The sequence below is a fragment of the Panthera tigris genome, chromosome A1 (genome assembly GCF_018350195.1).
Source record: "Panthera tigris isolate Pti1 chromosome A1, P.tigris_Pti1_mat1.1, whole genome shotgun sequence".
NCBI lineage: Eukaryota > Metazoa > Chordata > Mammalia > Carnivora > Felidae > Panthera > Panthera tigris.
In genome coordinates this window covers 207,573,775-207,594,009 of record NC_056660.1, presented here as the reverse complement: position 1 = coordinate 207,594,009, position 20,235 = coordinate 207,573,775, and the positions used below count along the sequence as shown (strand labels likewise).

At 40.7% G+C, this 20,235-nt stretch overlaps 1 protein-coding gene across 1 annotated transcript in view; it reads left to right on the top strand.

Moving 5' to 3' along the window:
- Nucleotides 1–20,235, top strand: part of EGFLAM (EGF like, fibronectin type III and laminin G domains) — a 470,630-nt gene that overhangs the window by 200,232 nt on the left and 250,163 nt on the right. Inside the window, exon 3 of the mRNA XM_042996268.1 lies at nt 18,027–18,279. Within this exon, the coding sequence (XP_042852202.1) occupies nt 18,195–18,279 (85 nt within the window). The 5' untranslated portion in view covers nt 18,027–18,194. The remainder of the gene's footprint in view (nt 1–18,026; nt 18,280–20,235) is intronic.

The window sequence follows — 20,235 nt, the reverse complement described above, 5'->3', positions numbered from 1 at the left end:
CTGAGGTGCAGATCAGATATGGAATTCTTTGTTCCGCCGGGTAAACGGTTGTATTAAGCTACAGCATAACTGTTGGATCCTCTGAGCTGTTGGTTGAGTTGGCCGTGCTTTGGGACAAGGACACGGGTTTTCTCACATAAAGCCTCTACTGCCTCGGCAGAGGAAGTGCCAGGAGTGGAAATACTCGGTGCAAAGGATAAGCTTCCTGCCAGATGAGTAGTTCATCCGGGAAGACATGATGCTACTGCGACCTCCTCTGTGAGGCATCTGAGTTGTGCTAGGTCTCCCGTAGGGGTGTAGAATTTCCACTCCAGTGTTTGTATTCACATTTGAAATCAAGTTGGGCTTGGCTATCGCTCTGAAAACAGGTAAACTGGATGTGGGGTAGAAGTGCCACTGCAGACAGTCACCTGCTATCTGGAGCATGCGATGACTTTTTAGAGATAAGACACAGCAAATGCATCTAAATGATTGACAGTTGACCACCTTCTTCCAGCTGTGTCTGCATCTCACATGCTCTACCAGTTCTCCCTCCTTCCTCTTGCTCCCTCCTTTTTCTTTCCACCTGGAGCCCTTTTGTTATTCTAATCTCTCTTTTTTTTTAAGTTTATTTATTTATTTTGAGAGAGACAGAGAGAGAGTGCAAGCGGGGGAGGGGTAGAGTGAGTGGGGAATAGAGGATCCAAAACGGGCTCTGCCCTGACAACCCGGACGCCCATGCGGGGCTTGACCCCACGAACCGTTGAGATCATGACCTGAGCCCAAGTCAGAGGCTTAACTGACTGAGCCACCCAGGCGTCCCTTGTTATTCTAATCTCTGCTCCAAAATCACCCAGAATTTCTGTAGCACCCTACACACACTGTAGGCCAGGTCCAAGTTGCCTTTGATGTATTATGTTCTGAGTCGTAAAAGGTTTTTGTCCTTTTTTTAGTTTACTCCAAATTATGAGAAGGTACCTATGTTTGGGGAAAAAAGGTAAATCCTGGGAAAGGTAGCTGGGGGAGAAAATATCCTGTGACAAGGGGGCTTTGAGGAAGACAAAGCCAGGGTCCCCTGGGTTTGGAGTGGGGAGAGTCAGGACTACAGCAGGCCCGCCAAGGCCCCAGGGTGGGTCTGAGGACCGCCTTTTCTGAAGGCCCCTGCACGTCGGCCATGGATCGGCCTCCCAAGAACTAGAAGCTGCTGGAGATATCTCCTGCCTCCCAAAAGAAACTTCAGGCATTGACACTGCTATCGCAGGCTTTATAATATGTCAGGACCCGAATTTTGGGCTGAGAGTTTGGGGGTCGTTGTGGCAGAGACAGTGGGGAGAGTGGAATGCCATTCTACTACTTCTCCTGACGATGGAGAAGAGCACCGAGTAGTGGAAATATAACGTGAGCCACATATGGAATTTTAATTTTTCTAGTGGCCACATTAAAAAATTAGAAAGGCACAGATGGCATTAATTTTAACAACATATTTTACTTAACGCTATACAGTTGACCCTTGAGCAGCAACATGGGGGCTAGGAACACTTACCTTCTTCTCCCGCCCCAACCCCGCACTGTAAAAAAATCCATGTGTACCTTTTGACTTCCCCCAAACTTAACTGCTAATAGCCCACCGCTGACTGGAAGCCTTACCAACAACATAAACAGTTGATTCACACATATTTTGTACGTTATGTGTATTACATACTGTATTCTTACAATTAAGGAAGCTAGAGAAAGGAAAATGGTATTAAGAAAATCATGAGGTAGAGAAAAAAGACTCATGAGGAAGAGAAATACATTTATAGTCCTGTACTGCATTACCAAAAAAAATCTGCATATAAGTGGCCCACACAGTTCAGACCTGTGCTGTTCAAGGGTCAACTGCGTATCCCAAATATTATATATCAAAATGTCATCAATGTAAAATTATTAACACTTTGTGATCCTTTTTTACTTGTACAAAAGTCTTCAAAATCTGATGTGTATCTTGTACTTACACATTGCAATTCAGACCAGCTACATTACGGTGCTCGATAGCTACCCGTGCTAACGGCTACTATACTGATTAGCACAGTTCTAGGAACATCCATTGCTGCAATATATCAAAGCCACTTTCATCTGTCTTCCCTGTGCTCTCTCACTGATCATTCTGAAAGTTCTCCTTTCTTTTGACCTACCCCCTCTTTTCCCCAAATTCTTTTCCAATATTCTCCTCCCTTTCTCTCTCTCCTTTTCTTTCTTTTAGCAATGACCTGTATAAGTCACTTTTGAAATCATTAGAAATGAGAAGAGAGTCAGAATCAGAAAGAAAGGGACAGAAAGTGCTTAATGTTTTGGTATAGTGGAAGGAATCTGGGACGAATGCTATGCAGTTCTAGCCCAAAACTTACCACATCAAGCTCTAGGAAGAAATAATATTTGTAAGTGAATTGTGTATGGACGGGTGTTTATTAAATTAGTTTCATTCATAGTGAAAAAGAAATACTCTCCTCTATGACTTAATTAGTTGATGCCCATGTATGTCATATTTTCCGGTAGTAACCATACGGGATCTTTCAGTCGCACGGAATCTGCTTAATTGCTCAGTCTCTATCTTTATGAACTAGCATCCACACTCATGCAGAACATGTAGGAAGCATTTTAGATGCTACATTTCTCTTTGCTACCTAAAGCCTCCCAACTCATGTACCCATATTTCTTAGAAAACGAAAATGAAGACATACCCTTTTCCTTCTTCCTCTTTGATGTTCAGAGATAATTGAGCAGAGTCTGGGTGGTCATGTAATGCAGTGGTTGGCTCTAAACTGTGAGATGTGGGTTTTGCTGGGGCTGAAAGCTGTTCTTCAAAGTCTCAAATGTATAGGAAGTCCAGTGTGGGCTCCCAGAGACATTAGATTTTCCCCCAGTTTCCTAATTTCTCTGTGGCCCTATAGCACTCACTAGTACCTATTGTTAAGTCCATCAAAGACCATTTTTGGTTGATTCTGGGCATTTTTCTTCAATATTCCGACTCTTCCCTCTTGTTGGGATAAACTATGGCTATAAAGATCCTTTACAAAGTTTGGATTTGGAACCCTATTGGCATGCTGCCTCAAACTCTCAATCCATTGAGTTAAAAAATAAGTCAAATCATTGTTCCACTTCTTGCATAGAAATCAATTGGTTGGTTGAATATTTTGACTGCTCATTCCTACATTTAGATATAATTTTGGTTAAATTGCCTTTTCCTACCATGTGCTAGCTTGACGTTAAACATTGCTCTCTTTTTGCTTTAGCCTCACTGGCTGTGCTGAGCCAAAGCTTGTGTTGTTTTCTGTCTAGCTTATCCACCACCCACTTCATTTGACCTTACAAACATGTTTAAATAGATTTCTCGGATAATGACCATTTTAGCTGGCAACTTCCCGTTCAGATATTATAGCAGGCACAGTGCAAATTAGAGGGCAGAGCAAAAGCACTAAGAATCATGAGACCCTGGATAAATATAGTAGAACCGCTCAGCCTTGGTAGGACAAGTCTGGGTTCTGATCCCAGTTTACCCACTGACTCAGTGAGTGACTCTGGGTAGGCAGAGTAAAACAATCATTGGTTTCATCCACCGGTGACTCAGTCATGTTGATCTCGATAATGGGGGCCGAAGAAAGAATTTACTGTCACAAAGACACCTCATTTCCATCCTGGGTGTTTCACTGTTCCCTGGGTTTGCCTCTGAGTTCGTGCTGAGGAAAACAAAGGCACCCTTTATGCCCTATAGAGGGGAGACAGGGTGATCACCAGCTGGCCTTATCAGCAATAAGAAAAATCTTTCTAAAGGTTAGCAGTTGGGCAAATAGGAAGAGCCGGTCAACCTGATTTTCAAAGGGGGCCTTTAAAAAGTGGCTTTGTTCCATTTCGTGTTCCCTTGATGTAATGTGCTTTACTGGTCTGTGATTTCAGTAATAGCCCAGTCCACAAATGATTCAAACTTTTAGTAAAAAGCCTAATGTTCTGCTCAGCACCCAGCCCAAAATTTTGCATATGCTAGCTGCTCAATGGATGTTGAGAAGGTGAGTGAATGAAGAGCTGGAGAATTAGGTGTAAATAAATTGCAGAAGGCCTTGTTTACATTCTTTGACAACAACTTTACTTGTTGACTTGATTTTCGTAGTGTCAGAATTTTCAAATCTGAACTTCTTCAAGTCTTCTTTTTCTGATTTCCAGAGGGAGGACTGACTTAAGAAGCATCTTCAACTACTCACTGGCCATCTGATGGGTCTTTTACATTCAGTTATTTGCAAGGGATTATACTTTTTTGACCTAGAAGGGAAATACATTGTGGGTTTTCTTTTTCTAAGTTTATTTGTTTATCTTGAGAGAGAAAGAGAGAGAGAGAGAATCCCAAGCGCTGTCAGCGTGGAGCCTGACGTGGGGCTGGATCTCACAAACTGTGAGATCACGACCTGAGCCAAAATCAAGAGTCAGACACTTAAATGACTGAGCCACCTAGGCGGCCAAGGAAAGGAAACATTTTGGATAATTTTTAACCAGTCCTTATTAAGTAAGCTGACCATATTTCCCTCCTCATTCGACAGAAATATATTTCTATGTTTTCTGAGTTGGAACAAAGGAATGAGAAAGTATAATACATAAAACTGTACAGCAATTTAATGAACAACTGGATTGTTTTTCAAAATACATACAAACAAATCTGTATATTAAAAGAAAAAGCAACTTGAAAAACAAATCACAGAAAAGTTAACCAATCCATATTTTGCCTTCAGAGAGAAAAGAAGCAACTTCAAATGGATGAATGATATTACTGTTGACTAGTTAATAAACACGTCACCCTATATTATTTAGTTCTTTTACACTTTTTTTTTTACCCCAGATACCTTTATGTCCTCATAAAAATTGCCTGAGGCAAATGGGACAAATGTAAGGCTCTGCTTGAGCAGAGGTGGTTACTGAGCTTTGCCAAGGATCTTACAGTTTGTCTAATTAGTGTGTGTGTGTGTGTGTGTGTGTGTGTGTGTGTGTACACAAAATGAATAACCTGGGGCAGATTCTGAATGTTCTTTATATGATAGTTCAGGCAGTGGTGCCACCACCTCACTGTATCAGGGAAGCCTTTCTGAAGGCAGATGTGTTTATAAAGTAAAGGATTAGTGAAGCTAAAGCAAGTGGAGAGAACTGATGTTGGCAAACCAGAGATGCAGAGAAAGGGGTAAAACCAAATACCAGTCAGTCTAATGATTTTCAAGATTCCTTAAAATATTTTGGCCAGATCAGTTACCAAGTACAGACTATAAACTTATTCTTTGTATGTATTGATTCTATTGAGTTTGGATCCTGTTATGACTCTCACAACACCCAGATTCTGATAGTTTCCTGAGACAGGCATTGAAAGCTACAGAACCAACTTTAGCCAAAGGGTACAGCAGCTCTGACCAGGAGCGTAGAGGACCCCGCCCTGCTCTATTCAGATCCCCTCTGATCCATTTTACCATTTTGCTGTTCTCTTCTCCGGCTTCTGTGTGTTTTGTTAGTAAGTTCACACGTGTGACTCTCTCAGAAGACTGCACCTTTGTTTGCCTGCAGCCTGAAAGCCAGAGCACCTGAGAGTTTGTATCTCCCTGTCCAGCCCTTAGCCAATGACTGACTGGCAGAAGAGAGTGAAAGCCCAGACCCACTGCCTCAATTTGGGATAGACTTGGAGGTTTAATCCACACTCCAGAGTTCTCCTGAAAAAGATCAGGCTCAAATACCCTTTGTGAAACTTTTCCTAAAATCACAGCTATACTTGGCTTTTCCCCCTTCCCTGTCCACCATTCATCTTCCTCTACCCCCTTATAGAACAAATCTTCAGAATCCGCATCTGGGAGAGTTGCCCTAATATAAAGAAACATGCCAATCTTCCAATGTGGGTGAAAGGTCTGTAAAAGAAAGCCAAGAGGGAGGGAGTAATGATGTAGCTGAACCAGAAGTGAATCTCTAATTATTTTCGAGGCTTGGGAAGACTCTACTGTGCGGCCTTTCTTCCTTCAATTCTGAAGCAATAGAAGTTTGGAGACGGTAAACTCTGATAACTGTTCCCCGAATAGAAATGCACAAGCCTTCCTCTCCATCCTCAACATCCCCAATACAATCTGTGTTCATAATATGCAATTTGGAAATGATGATGACCGAAAGCATAATCATAGTCAAAGCCCTGTATCACTATTCTGTACCCACACATCCTCTTGCTCATCCCATCGGTGTTTACCAGGAGGCAGCTTGCCAGAAAGGAAATCAGCTGTGGGGGCTGCACAATTCCAGGAGCCAATCTATCAAGAAGGCATTTGTGCCTGTCAGGCGTGGGGGTGAAGCAGAACAAAAGTAGGGTCTGTTTGCTTGCGTCATGGGAACAGCACTGAGAGAAATTGCTGCTGACCAGCCAATGACAGTTGATGGAGCCCAGACTTTTAACACCAACTAGTTGCCCATCAGGAAGGATATTCAAGAGATGAACCCACTACCATGACTCTCTTTCCTTCTGTTTGGTTTTTTTCAGATGGGGTGCCAATCTGTAATATGCTGTCCTCATGTGATGATTACACTATTGTGCATCCCCTGACACTAATGATGTGCAGACTTTCTAAAGCTCAACTGTTCAAAATTAATACCAAGAACGTTTCTGGGAAAAGAAAGGGAACTACTGTGACCCATGGACCAAATCTAATGATTTTTCTGAAACCGATCAGCTGAACTTGTATCTTCTTTGTCCCCTTGTAATCCCTTAAGAAATGTGAATCAATCAGTGTCCCATAGTTCAATTATGTCAAAGCAAGGAGTAATCAATAACACTTTATACTCAAAAGAGGGGCTTTCTTTGACGACCTCAAAGTTTGTCACACAGAACAGGACATTGTGAAATCACTAGAAAGTAGGTTTGTATCTCATGGATTTTGACTTACTGAGACATCAGTCTTAATATCATTATTGTTAATTAATGACTGAATTATAGAATATTTTGTACCAAAATTTATATTGAAATAAATGTCACTGTAGAAGATATTTCAAATGCCTTGATAAAATTAGGATATGCTATTATTAGTGCCTTCATCCACTGTTCCAGGAGAAGGCATACTTTGTTTAAAAAAAGGATCATTTTGACACAATTTGACCGTACTGATTCCCTGATTCGTCAAAGATGGGGCTTTGTAACCACAGCTAATGTCAGTTTATCAACTCTTAATTAGATGAATGAATGAACAAACTATAATATCATTTATCCATCCATTTATTCATTGTTTTATCTAGTACCTTTCTAAAATGTTATTTATACTGTGAATTGGTTTTATAAAATTCTCTTAAAGCAAAGGTAAAATTCAGTTAAGTGCCTGTCTTATTGAAAATATGAAATTAGTAAAGCCTAAATTTATGAGATTGATAACTTTATAGTAGTAGACATCTTATAGAATAGATAATTCAGATAGGACGTCCAGCAGAAGAGAGGCTGCCTTTCTCATGTATCTGTGTTTTTCTGGAAGGAAATCTTCTCAGAATCCCCCAAGCAAGTCCTTATATAACATTGGCCAAGATTGGATCCATGCTTCTTTCTAAACCAATCTCTGACAAGGGAGATGAAATTACAATAATTAGTTAAGATTAATCAAGATTTGCTCCCTGAGTCAAAGAAAGGGTGAAGATCTGAACAAAAGGAAAGGAAAAGGAGGAATAGGTGATGGCCAAGAAACCAGCAATGTCTGTTCTAGCTGCCTTTCCATGAATCCAGCTCTACCTGCCACTACAAAGGGGAGAGAAGTGTTTGAGGAGTGTGATGTGACTTTTTGTAAGGGTGGTTTATAAGTGAAGATATGGGGTTATTAAAGTATGAATGATGGATGAACATGTTTACCTTCCCTTATCACTAATGAGTCTCCTGAAAAGTTTTACCTTATTCCTTTCAGTTAAATTATTTTGTCCAAGGGGCTCCTGAGTGGCTCAGTCAGTTAAGTGTCCAACTCTTGGTTTTGGCTAAGGTCATGATCTCTCAGTTCATGAATTCAGGCCTTGCATTGGGCTCTGCACTGACAGGGAGGAGCCTGCTTGGGATTCTCTCTCTCTCTCTCTCTCTCTCAAAATAAATAAACTAAAAAAATAACTTTATCCAGAATGAAAGCAGCTAATAAAATGCAGTATAATTTTGGACTAGTATAGCACAGTAAATTAGTTACGCATTTAATGTTTAGCTTTGCAACTCTTTCTTAAGACACTATGTTAAGTGCTATGGGAGATGCAAATAGTCCTCCATACTGACAATCTATTAGTTTGAGTGAGCTATGTGCACCAAAAAACAAGGTAGAAAGTGATGCCATAGAGATGCCAGCTATTGGAGTTTGGTAGAAAATATAAGTTCTGAATGTGTAGATGATGGAGGGAGGATTGGTGGTGAAGGCAGTCTTTGAATGCACCTTGAAGGACTCTAATATTGAGACAGAGGAAAGAACAATTGAGACATAAAGATTTCACGGGGAGATGACAGCACAGGGAGCATGCAGGAAAAACAAAGAGATTTTTTTCTGGAGGAAAGATGTTGGTAGCCTAAGGTTGGCATTTGGTGCTAGACCAAGGAGCTTGGTATTTGTGACAAATATAGAGAGGACCCACTAAAGATATTGGAAGGAGATAACTTTTTTAATAGAATTTATTTTTTAGGGAAGTTTAGGTTCACAGCAAAACTGAGCAGAAAGTATAGTAAAGCTCCCATATATCCTTGCACCCAAGTATGGACAGCCTCCCTCACTATTAATATCTCACACCAGAGTAGTATGATTTATTACAACCTACAATGACACACCATTATCACCTGAAATCCATAGTTTGCATTAGAGTTAACTCTTGGTGTTGTACATTGTATGGGTTTTGACAAATGTATGTGGCCATGTATCCACCATTATAGTATCATACAGAATAGTCTCACTGCCCTAAAGATCCTCTGTGCTCCACCCATTCATTCCTCTCCTCTAAGCCCTGGAAGCCACTGATCATTTTACTGACTCTGTAGTTTTGCTTTTTCAGAATATAATACAGCTGGAATCACACAATATGTATAAAAGCCTTTTTAGACTGGCTTCTTTTACTTGGTAATATGCATTTGTTTTCTCCATGTCTTTTCAGGAAGTGCCTCTTGATTAGAGCTTTTATTAGTGAAATTGTTATGGTTTTGATTGATGAATATTGAATGGGGGGGATGGTAATCAACTGTGGCAGTGGTAAAGGCAGTTATTTATTCATTAATTATTTGAAAGACCTGGCTAATCATAAAGTGATTCTACATTTTGATAATTGCAATGATCTAGAAAAGATGAAACATTCAGGACAAGTGTCATAGTTAGAGAAGTTCAGGTTCTGACAAGTCCCCCCACTGAAATGTCTTTGACATCCAGGAGGCAATACAAGAACACCAAGATGCTGCAGTAGTTCAGAGTGGGTGCAGGGGTTGGAGTGAGGTCCAATGGCAACTTTGACCAAACTCAGCATTTGGCACAGAGTAGAGATTTCTCCCAAGCACTGACAGGTGTTCTTATCCATGGGGAATGGGCTCCCTACCACTGTCTACAGTTCCGGCTATTCCCTGAATTGACACCAGCCAATGACCAAATATCCCCTCCATTCTCTCCAAATGACTCAGAAGATTCTTATTCATGTTGTTTGATTTGATTTATGAACCCCTAATATGGCAGATGAGACCTAGTTTCCTTGGGGTTTTTATTCCTCTCGGTAGTTTTCCATCATGGCAGCTATGATTACGTGTGCAATTCCGCCACAAATACTTAGATCTTTATTTTGTACTTCAAAGATTCTTGGTGGCAGGTCCAAAGTTCTGGAATTCACTTCCCCAGCTATTTTAACTATATTTGAATAGAAGTTCTCACCGAGATCTATGTGAGACCATGCTACATATGATAGATTCTAATTGAGGATTGGGAGGTGGGATGTATTACAAAACAGCAAAGATGAATTCTTTAGACCTTATCCAAATACATATGTAAAAGGAGGTATCTGTAATTTTTAGGACGTTCGATATCAGGGTCTATTTTCATCTGGTGTGCACTGGCAGAGCATCTTGGCCAGCATCCATTCTGTTATTGGTGGTGGTCCATCTTGTACTAGTTAATTAATTATTTGACTATCACCATTGCACAAAATGCTGAATTAAAATGTAAAGAATAAAACAAGTAGAGAAAAATAAGTTGTGAAACCTCTAACTTGAACACTTTTATCCTGCTACACCCTGTGTTAGATACGCTCTCTACTGGTGATTTTATATCTATAGATTATTAGGTAGTAATATACAGACAAAGAGGAAATTAATATAGTTCAGAAAACTAAGTGGCATACTCAGAAGATCCTTTGGCTTATGAAATATTCTTCTCAATTAGAGTTAATAGTTCAGTGCAATCAGAAAAGTCTTCAGAAAAAAAAAAAAACCATCCAGATGGTATATTAGTTTCCTATTACCAAAAACTTAAGTGGCTTAAAACAACACAGGTGTATTACTTTATGTTTCTGGAGGTCAGAAGTCTGAAATGGGTTTCAGTGGGCTTAAATAAAGATGTTAGCAGGCTGTACTCCTTCTAGAGGCTCCAGGGAAGAATCTTTTTCCTTGCCTTTCCCTTCTAGAGGATGCCTGTATATCTTGGCTCATGACTCCTTCCATCTTTAAAGTCAGCAGTGGTTGGTTGAGTTGCTCTCACACTGCATCACTGTAATACTAACTATTCTCTTTCCTTCTTCCATGATTAAGGGACCCTTGTGATTACATTGGACCTACCCCAAACAATCCAGGATAATCTCCCCATCTCAACATCCTTAACTTAATTACATCTGCAAATGTAAGGCAATGTAGTCACAGGTTCTGGGAATTAGGACGTGAACACCTTTGGGGGGACCGTTATTCAGCCTATCACAATGGGTTTCCAAATGTCAGTGTTCATATTTTAGTCTTTGATCTTAAAGAATCCAGTCTGGCCACCATCTTAAGCCTTTTCTTCCTAAAGTTTGCAGCCGAAAGATAGGATTATTTTGTCTCTGGGAGTGATAGTGGTGTTGAATTGGAAGCTGGAAGTAAATATGAAAGAGAAAAAGTTGAGTGGGCTGGAATCAAGAAATATTTATCAAAAACCTACTGTGTGGCAGGCTTTATGCTAGATGCTATGGGCAATAAAAATTGAAGAAAGCACAAACCTTACTTTTAAAGAGCTTTGAACCATAGAGGCCAAACACATATACAAATAACTGAAGTTTGTACACTCACCCATCATTTGCTTGGAAGAGTAGACTTTTTTGTGCCCTCCACATAAACTGCTTTACTTATAGCCTAGAGGCATGCCTTGGCAGCCTTTCGTTCTGTGCTTTGCTCACAGTGTGCCCTGAACCCACAGATCATGTCCCAGAAACAATGAGTAAGTCAGTTTGGCTGGAGCTGAGGGAGCATATCTGCCTCAAAACAGGTAGGGGGTCCAAATGTTTGCTGTAATCAGGAATAAACAGTTGGTAGACTAAATCTATCCAGGGATTTCTTATTCCTCTTGCTGTATTGTCCTCTCCGGGTCTAGTGAGTTGGGAGTACTCAGGAGCTGACCAATGCCAATGCTTATGGCTAAGCTTCTTTTTGACATTTAATTGCTATCACTTAACCATATCCAGGTTTTTCAACATTTTATCAGCTTGGAGGAAAGCTTTATCACAGGGAGAAATCTCTGCTCCATGTGTAATTCCTCTGTCAGTTCCTGAGACATGGTTCCATTTGGATATGCTTTAGGTCCAGGCCATTTACATTATCTTAAAGAAACAGTTGCATTCTTCCAGTCCTTATTATAATATTTATTTCTTTATTCCCCTTTGATGTCAGATCCAGGCTGCATTATCAATGCTTCAACAAAAGTCTTTCAGTAGTCCTTTTAGAACAAGATGTGTACAGACCTAAAAACAAACAAAAAAACAAAACAAATAAAAACAGGAAAATTGTTCTAAGATCCAAAAAAAAAAAAAAGTCCAAGACCAATGAGATTGGGAGAGGGTTAGAGGGTTCTTCTTCCCCTACTGCCTCTCTGTATTCCTAAGCATCCCTCTACCTGGATGGTTGCAGATGAATAAGATGAAAAAAATTGCCTCTCAGATCTCCTTGTTCCAGCTCAAATGCTAGCACACAACTATTTCTTATACTTTTCTCCTAGAATTACAAACATATAAGATCAACTGAAATAAAGGGAAAAATTAGAAAAGAGGATAAATTCCAAAAGTAGTTCTTCAAAAATATTTACAAAATATAAGGAGGGAAACAAACAGACAAAAAATTTTTGCAAGCCTGATGAAAGAAAAAGTGCAAAAGATAAGGAATGAAAATGGAGACATAATATAGATTTCCATGAAATTAAAGTAATTATGAGACAATTCCCCTGTGCTAACAAAGTTGAAAACTATGGACTGATTCTATTTATAGTACAGACAAGTAAGCTCTTACCAGACTAACCATATAGTGTAGACAAACATAAGAATACAATTACGTGAAGGCACTGGGAAGGTAGATTCTGGAGGCAGATTTTGGATTGACCTTTAGAAGAAGCAAACAGCATGGGCAGGTTTTTTCTCTTTTTCTCAGAGGGCAGGTTTTAGCCTGTAGCATACAAAGTGGCAAAAACTCTGGAAAAAAAGCTCCCAATGTTATTGGCTTGCAGAGCCAGAGGAATTGGGACCACTACAGCCACAAGAAAGTAAGGAGATTGTTAGAACCAGAAAGGAGAGCTCCAAGTTGTGTGTAAACTCCGCTCAAATCTCTGAACTATTACAAAGAAGCAGATTCTGAGAGACCTCTCTAAGGCTAAAAGAATGGAACGGAGATTTGAGGTGCCACCCAAGAGATTGTTTGTGGTTTGAGTCCAACCAAATTAGTTGTTGCTAAAACAAGGTTGAATGCACAGTGTCTACAACTTAACATTACAATGTTCAAGAAATAAAGTTATTTGACATATAAAGAAATAGGAAGATGTACCCATTTTTTAAGGGAAAGAAGAATCCTGAGGTGGCTCAGATATTGGAACTAACAAAGATTTAAAGCTGTTACTTAAATATGGTCAATGATATGAAGGAAAATATGTTCAAAATTAGTGAAAAGATAGGACATCTTAGCAGAGAAATGGAAGTCATAAAAAAGAATAAAAAATGATAAAATCTGAAATTTTAAAAATGGATGAGATTCAAAGCAGAATGAAGATGACAGAGGAAGGAACCAATGAACTTTGATGGATAAAAATGATCCCATTTGAAGAATGAGAAAAAAATGCCCAAAAGAAATTATCAGAGCCTTAGAATTTATGGGACAAAAAGTTTAATAGTGTACAACTGGAATCTCAGGAAGAGGAGTCTCTCCTAAAAGGGAGAGAATGGGGCTGAAAAAAATTTTTTGAATTAACAATGACGAAAGATTTCCCAAATTTGAAAAAAGTAAAGAACATACAAATTCAAAAAACTCCACTAACTCCAAGTAGGATAAATACAAAGAAAATCATGCCTAATCACATCAAACTTCTGAACACTAAAGATGAAGAAAAAATTTTGAAAATAGCCAGAGGACAGGCGCCTGGGTGGCTCAGTCAGTTAAGTGTCGAACTTCAGCTAAAGTCATGATGTTGTGGTTGGTGAGTTCAAGCCCCACATCGGCCTCTGTGCTGACAGCTCAGAGCCTGGAGCCTGCTTTGGATTCTGTGTCTCCCTCTCTCTCTGCCCCTCCCCTGCTCATACTCTGTCTCTCTCAAAAATAAATAAACATTTTAAGAAAATAAAAAAGAAACAAAAAAGAAAATAGCCAGAGGAAAATGACACACAACATAGAGGGTAATAATATTTCAAATGATTTCTTGCCTCATCAGACACTATGGAGCTAAGCAGACAACCAGACATCAGAGCACCTGGGTGGCTCAGTTGGTTAAGAATCCAACTCTTGATCTCAGCTCAGGTCATGATCTCATGAGTCTTTTGGTGAGTTTGAGCCCCATGTCAGTCTCCTCACTGACAGCGTGGAGCCTGCTTGGGATTCTGTCTCTCCCTCTCTCTGCCTCTCCTATGCTCTCTCTCTCTGACTCTCTCTCTCAAAATAAATACATAAACAAAAAAAAAAATAGCTTTCTTCAAAACAAAACAAAAAAAAGAAGACAACTAGACATCATTAGAGTGTTGGAAGAAAAACAAAACAAACAAACAAAAGCCCAGCAAGACAGAGATCTATATTCAGTGAAAATATCCTTGAGAATGATGTTTTTTTTCAGACCAAAGAAAAGTAAGGGAATTTGTCATCAGCAGGTCTGCCCTACAGTATTGAGCTAAAGGAAATTCATAACTGACAGGAAATGATACCTGAGGAAATGTGGATCTCTAGGAATGAATGAGGGAAATCAGAAATGGTAAATATCTGGATAAAAAGAAAATATTTTTTTCAGTAAAAAGTAAAAATAAAAAAAGATTTTTTTCTGCTAGGTTCTTTAAAAGACATGTGACTGGTTAAAGCAAAAATTATAACATTTTAACATTATTTCGTGGATGTATAACATATATCAGATGAATTACCTATGACAACTATAGCATACAATACAGGGTAAGGGGAAATTGACCTATATAGTTGCAATGTACAAGAATATTAACTCCAAGGAGAATGTGGGATATTAATAATATGCATCTTAATCCACAGAGCAACTGTAAAAAACTATAATAACACAAATAGGCATAGCTAAAAATCCCATAGATAAATTGATATAGAATTCTAGAAAAATAGTACCCAAAATAACCAAAGACTAATTGAAAACCTTGAATCAAAAGTTTATTTTGAGGATATTAGGTAAGTGATTACAATTTTCCACTGAAATAGTTTTACAGTTGAGTCAGTTCTCCTATAAAAAAAGAGACAATTCCAACCTTATGATTACATTATTCCAGGCCCTAGAAAAAGAAGGACATCTCCCCCATGTTTTCTCAAGTCAGCATAACTACCACATGGTTATTTCACAGTTTGCCTGCCAATTTTATGGGGCCGAATTTTCGTGGACCTGGCCTTTCCTTGTGTAATTCTTTCCTTTCTTGCATTTTTGAGGATTCATGCACTCACCTCACATTTCCTGAACATTCTCACAACAACTAGTTCAGAAATGTAGCAATCACTGAGCCGATTTCTCATTTTTAAAAAGGTGTTCTCTCTAGAGTCATGAATCACCTGGTTTGCTAGGATGGAATGGAGAGAGTAGAGGGGGAGATTTACATGCATTAGTCAGTCACCTACTATGTGCCGGCAAGTTCACCTAGCATCCTTATCATCCCTGGGAGATCTATAATATTACTCATGCTTTTATAGATGTAGAAACTAAGGATCAGAAGGGCTTTAAAAAAATAGGAAAAAAAAAAAAACGAAAAACCTAACCTCCTTCCATGAGGTTATCCTATTAAGAAGTGGGAAGTGTGAGATTTGAAGCCAGAACCCTTTGATTCCAGAGCACATGGTTTTCTATTTCTTCTAACCACCAATGGGGCTTTGGGAAATATTTAATTAAAAAATTATCTCTTCGTATTCTGATACTTCTAGAAACTTGAAGAAGCATTTCTTTCTTTCCCCCCACCCCCCCAGTCCTAGTGTAGTATCTGTGCCTCCTTCCAAGGGGGTCTATCTTGCTTTTAGAAATATCATTAGAGGGGTGCCTGGGTGGCTCAGTTGGTTAAACGTCCGACTTCGGCTCGGGTCATGATCTCGCAGTTTGTGGGTTTGAGCCCCACGTCGGGCTCAATGCTGACAGCTCAGAGCCTGGAGCCTGTTTCAGATTCTGTGTCTCCCTCTCTCTCTGACCCTCCCCCCTTCATGCTCTGTCTCTCTCTGTCTCAAAAATAAATAAACGTTAAAAAAATTAAAAAAAGAAATATCATTAGAGTAACAAGCAGCTGAATTTCCTTAGAAGTGTGATTGCTTTCCTGTAATAACCCAGAGCCCATTTCTTCTCTCTGCCTTTTAGCCCTTTTGTCCCTTACCTTGATTTTGGGTCTCACAGCAGTCCATTTAGAGTCACCAACACCTTCACTTTTATTCAGCAACAAGAGCCACCATGAACTTGTAGGTTAACTGATTTTGTGCCAAGTGCATAAATAAGTAAGCTTTGAGGACACTGTGCTATATTCCTTGGTCTTCTGGAGCTTACATTCTTCTGAAGTGAAATAGTTTAATGCAGGGGTTCTCAACCTTGGCTACACATTTGGCAACTTAGAAACACCTGGCAAGTATTTTTTTAGTGCCTGGGCCCCTCCCAGAGATTCTGATTTGGGGGGTCTGGGGTGGGGCCCAGGCATCAGCATTTATTATTATTATGCCCAGACAATTCCTATGGGTAGCTGGTATTGGTGACTTTAATTAATTGGTAGATTTCATGGGTTACCCATCAGAAGAATTAGTGAAAAGATGTTTGGGGCAGTTGCCAAAGGGATGTATCCTGAATGTGGAGGTTCAGACACTGTGGCATCGGGTCAGGAAGGTAGTTTGGTGTTGGAGCTGACAGTTCTTCCCCCGGCACCTCTGTTCACACTGAGTAGTAATGAAAGTGATATCAATGGCTCAAGTCAACTTGGCCCCACAGCTTTCCCATCCCAATTCCCCATTGTCTCCTGGCTGCAATTATGTGTAGCTTTAGTTACTGTTTGCTAAGTGCCATGCCCATCATTCCCACAATGACTCTGTGAAGTGGGCCCTATGATTTTCTTCATTTGTAAAATGAAGCTGCACAGCTTGGACAGGAGAAAGTGAGTTCTAGTACCCTGCGGGCACCTGCAGCGCTGCATCCCAGGGGCCAGGACTGTGGTGCTGAGCAGGCTGGTTTGAGGAAAGGGACCAGGAGGAATAATTCCTAGACCCACTCAGTCTAGAGGCCCCACAGCCCCGCAGCCATGCTGTGGCCCAGGTGGTGTCAGTCGCTTTTGTACCTTGAGTTGTGCTACACGCAACTACCGATAAGGCCCCGTCTCCCTTCTCAATGTCATTGCTCTTGGAAACTTAGCAGCATTTCCATTCTTCACTATCTTGTCAGAAATGCGAATTGAAGGAAGACACTGTAGGTCACATCTTCCCTCCCCCTTCCACCTGCTTGTCACAACTACCAGGGAATTTAGGGCTGGGCTGGACAAAATTGGGAAGTGACTGATGCGCATCTGTGCCGTCACCATCCTCTCTTCTGGACTCTTTCTTCCCCTTTGTGGAATATAGGATCATTAGGCCCTTTAAGCAAAACTTTCTCTCAGGAAAGGGTAGGATCGATTCATTAGACTACAGTGTAAATAACTGACAGGGTCCCATGTGCCACCTTTCCCAGAGACAGTCATATTTTAACAGGGAACAAAGTTCAACTTAGGAGTCTGACACACATAGACTTGAATCCTAGGCTGCCTACTGGTTATGTAATGTTTGGCAAGTAACCTAACCTGTCTTAGTTTCAATTTCTTCATCTCTAAAAAGAGACTAATATTTCAGAGGAGATATTAATGAGGATTAAGGAGATTGGAGGATGAACCTTACATGGTGCCTGGCACATGGTAGGTGCCTGTTCAGTGTTGTTTCCTTTTTTTTTTTTTCCACCCAGTTTCAGAATTCATGCTTCTGCTAAGCAGGAGTGAAGTTAGGCAGGGACACATTTCTGAAATCTCTCAAAAGCAGATGACCTCCTATTTCCTTTATTCCATAAACAACACAAGATATTGTGGGGGGAACACATGGAACTTTTCCCCAGTGAGTGCCCCCCCCAACTCACACACACACACACACACACACACACACACACACACTCTCTCTCTCTCTCTCTCTCTCTCTCTCTCCATTGCTGGGTGACATAGATGGCTCATACAGGGAAGTGGAGACTATACTTTGCATCCAGGCCTCTTGTCAGTCCCTCCTTTCAATCCAGAAGCTTCCCCCAAAATATAGATGTGAAGATTCACACCTCATCTCTCATGTACTACACGATTAGATACATTTTGGACAAAACAGCCTCTTGGTCTTCTTTCTACAGAGGCGGAAATGCAGTTCCTCTGCCTGAAGAGCTAGCGGCTGCGTCGGCGCACAGAGTGGCTGAAATGCAAATCACCTCTGTTCCAGTGCACTAAAAAGAAAACTGTTATCACAGAACAATGCCGCTGTCAATGACCAAGTTTTCGAGGAAGCTCTGTGCATAAGCCTGATGTTCATCATGTGTCTCTATCAGCCTTACAAAACATCCCATCAGACTTTCTACGGAGGCAGAGAAACCAGGCTGACAATGGAATGTGAGTTGTTTAATTGCCATTATGCTTGCAGGTTGGAAGTGCATTTTTTTTTTTCATAATCGTTCCAGAAAAAGAAGCGTTTGAGGACTAGGTTAGGAGCTAAAGATTGAGATGGAGCTGGCTGCTGCATTGAACTTCTGGCATTGCACATCCTGCCCAGTTATAGCAGGATTCTGACTTCACCTTGACCTGGTGCACAGGCCCAGGCTTATACCTGTGTTCTGGGTTCAAAGCCCAGCTGGGCCACTTACTGGATAGTAGATCTCGGCAGTCAGGTAATCTCTCCATGTTTTAGTGGCCTCATCAATAAAATCAGCAGAATGATAGTACCTTCAAGGGTCTTTGTGAAAGTAAACAGAATTTATGCAATGCCCTATCATACGGCCCAGAGAAAAGTCAACAATGCTACCGCCCTTTCTCTTCTCTATGCAACCAAATGTAGTTGGTCCAGAGCAGTAACATTTGATCAAATCACATGAAGTGGGCATTAAAGGCAGTGTTGGAAAGAAAGAGAAGTCACAGAGGGAATATACCTTTGGGATGTGTGTGTGTGTGTGTGTGTGTGTGTGTGTGTGTGTGTAAGCCCCAGATTTTGAAACTCAAAGCATAAAGTGAAAACTCCAATACATTAGGAGAGCTACCATATGGCAAAGAGTGCAAGCAGGAGCCCCCAGACCAGTGCTAGAAAGAGGCGCCGTTTACCTGGTCTGGCTGTATTAGCTCCCTTCAAAAATGTCATATTCATAGCACAGGATTTGATGAGCTAATTCAAGCCAAGTCAAGGCATTAAATGTCTTGTGGAATAAATAACAATGGGTCACGCATTTCTGACGCATGTTTTCGGGGCTTTTTTTTTTCTTTTAAACCAAAGTAGTCCTTCCTGGCTCCTGAACACAAGCCGTCCTCATCTATTTCCTAAGATAATCCATTATAAATTATGACAGGCTCCTAGGAGCCTGGCGGGCAGCACGGCCCGATCTGTGCCCAGGTCTCACTTTTCTGTCCTGGTCATCTCCGACAAGTTCCATGCGTGACCGGTCAGGAGACGGCTAATTCCAGTCCAGGCATTTTTCAGATGAGCCTCATTTTATTTTTAATTTCCCCACAAATGCACGCCAGGCGCAGATTTCGTCAGTTACAGACATAGCTCTCTAATCTGTGCCGCCCTTCCGTAGCTCAAACTACCAAATGAATTAAGGTCCAGTTACATATAAAAGTGATTATGATCAGCAAAATATCTGCCCAGAGCGGCCTTCCCCAAAAAGGGCCAAGATGTGAGACTCTGACACTCCCCTTTGGCCATCTTGGGGCACGCACTCACTGTACAATAGAAATTACCCCACTGACAACCTTCTAAAACCTACAGGGCCTTCAGATTTTACAGATCGGTAGCCTCTGGCCACCGTGGAGCAGAGAAATAAATAGCTTTCTCGTGTTGGGTGAAATTATTTGTTTTCTGTCTTCATCCACTAAGATTTCTTTTCAGGAGAACTGACCTCATCCTCTTGAAAGCTTCCTACTTCACCTCTGCAGGCATCTGGCTTTTGCTTAGAGGCAGACACTACTTTCTAGTCCAAACAGATGAGGGGCAGGACTCTGCATTGTCTTTGGGACTCTTGTTATGTTCATCCGTGCATTTCTCAGGGCGGCTCAGGGCTATGCAGACTCTTTGTTTTAACTTCAAATCGTCAGGGGTCAGGAGCATCTGAAGTAGGCACTGAACAGAGGCTATAAATTAAATTAGGACCAGAGAGTGAAGGAATAAAGGCCAACCCTGCTCACAAAGAGTTTATCGTCTATCTCAGTGAAGAGGAAACATTCCCAGGGATTTATACTTTTCATGCTTTATCATTTCAATACGATAATGAGATATGTACAATACAGAACAAGGAATAGTGTTGCAGAAAGATTATTAGGGACCAAGGGGAGGTATGTGATCTTGTACGATCTTGATCT